This window comes from Aplysia californica, unplaced genomic scaffold (assembly GCF_000002075.1).
Source record: "Aplysia californica isolate F4 #8 unplaced genomic scaffold, AplCal3.0 scaffold00075, whole genome shotgun sequence".
Lineage (NCBI taxonomy): Eukaryota > Metazoa > Mollusca > Gastropoda > Aplysiida > Aplysiidae > Aplysia > Aplysia californica.
In genome coordinates this window covers 1,633,329-1,634,848 of record NW_004797345.1, presented here as the reverse complement: position 1 = coordinate 1,634,848, position 1,520 = coordinate 1,633,329, and the positions used below count along the sequence as shown (strand labels likewise).

The 1,520-nt window shown below is 40.7% G+C and overlaps 1 protein-coding gene across 1 annotated transcript in view; it reads left to right on the top strand.

Moving 5' to 3' along the window:
• The window catches only part of LOC101854484, a gene marked incomplete at its 3' end in the record, with an annotated part of 73,366 nt that extends 71,967 nt beyond the window's left edge, over window positions 1-1,399 (top strand). The window contains 2 exon segments of the mRNA XM_035968683.1: window positions 94-290; window positions 1,268-1,399. Of these exon segments, the coding sequence (XP_035824576.1) occupies window positions 94-290; window positions 1,268-1,399 (329 nt within the window).
• Between the last annotated feature and the right edge of the window lie 121 nt (window positions 1,400-1,520).

The following is a 1,520-nucleotide window of genomic DNA, read 5'->3' as shown; positions in this document are numbered from 1 at the left end:
CACACACACACACACACACACACACATATCCCTTGGAACTCTCCTTCTCTCTAACTCTGCCACATCTCTTCTCTCCCTCCTCATCTTTTCTAGCTGCTGGATGGACGTGAAGCCGTTCTACTACGCCTTTGCCCTCCCTGTTGGCATCATCATGGTGTTCAACCTGGTCATGTTCGCGGTCATCCTGCTGAGTCTGGTCACCCGGCCCAAGGGACTCCGCAGTAACCATGGCAACCACAAGGCCAGGGAGACCAACATCAAAGCTGCCTTCACAATCTTTATACTGCTTGGTTAGTATATGGACACTCGTGAACTAAGAGGCAGGCAGGCAGGCAGGCAGGCAGGCAGGCAGGCAGGCAGGCAGTTTAATGTACACCGGCTGGCTTGGCATTCCACTCACCCCAACTTTCATCTTTTAGCACAATATATCAATAATATTATCATGTGATGTAATTGGCTTCCATGACTTACTTCTGCCTTTCCTTTTTCCTCCCCAACTACTTTCCCCCATGTTACTTCTCTTGTGCTGCTCCACTGGACAAACATATTTGATTCTTCTTTTATTCACCTATTGAAGCAGTTGATTATTTGTTTTCTCTCTTTAACTGTTTCTTTCTTTGGTCCAAGTCACTCCAGGGGCCTTGCATTTAACCCCTACTCAGCAGCCTGAATCTTGTTTTCTTTTGATTTCTTTAGCAGCTAAACGTCTTAATCACACTTGATTAATTAGTCATCAATTCAGAATTACAAAGTTCTATCCGATATTTTTGGCCATTTTGAGCGACTAAAACCTTGAGATCAGAAAGGAAATGCTCTGTCTACTCTATAAAAATCGTAACAATATTTAGAGTAGTTATCAAGATACGGGTATTCAAAGAATTGCTTTCGAAAAAGCTTGACATATTGTGAAACTAAAAAAAGTTAATGTCAAATTTCTCAAAACTAGTTATTGAGCAGATAGAACTTTGTGAATATAAGGTAGCTTAGTTACTAAACTGGATCTTGTGAATCCTGACCTGAGTGCTGTCTGTGTTGCACTTATGTATGAATGCCTGTGGTAGAATATTGAGCTTCTTCACCCGTCACGGTAAATACATGACTTCTTTTATTATGAGGGAATAATATTGTATCTAGCATCTCCATCATTCTCTTGGGACGTATCCTGGTAGGGTTGAACATCCTGTCTCATGGATAATCAAACTAGTTTGTATGTGGTATAAGCCCTTACAATAAAAGTATTTACATTTATGTCTGCATTATTCCTCAGGTTTGACATGGCTTTTTGGTTACCTGGCTGTTGAGGATGCTCGGATCCCCTTCCAGTATGCCTTTACAGTACTCACCTCTCTACAAGGATTTCTTATCTTTGTGTTGATGGTGGTCCGGCGGAAACAGGTTCGTGTGTGTTTGTGTTTTTCTGTACAGGCTAAATTATTTGTAAGTTAATGACATACATACATACATGCATACATACATACATACATACATACATACATACATACATACATACATACATACAT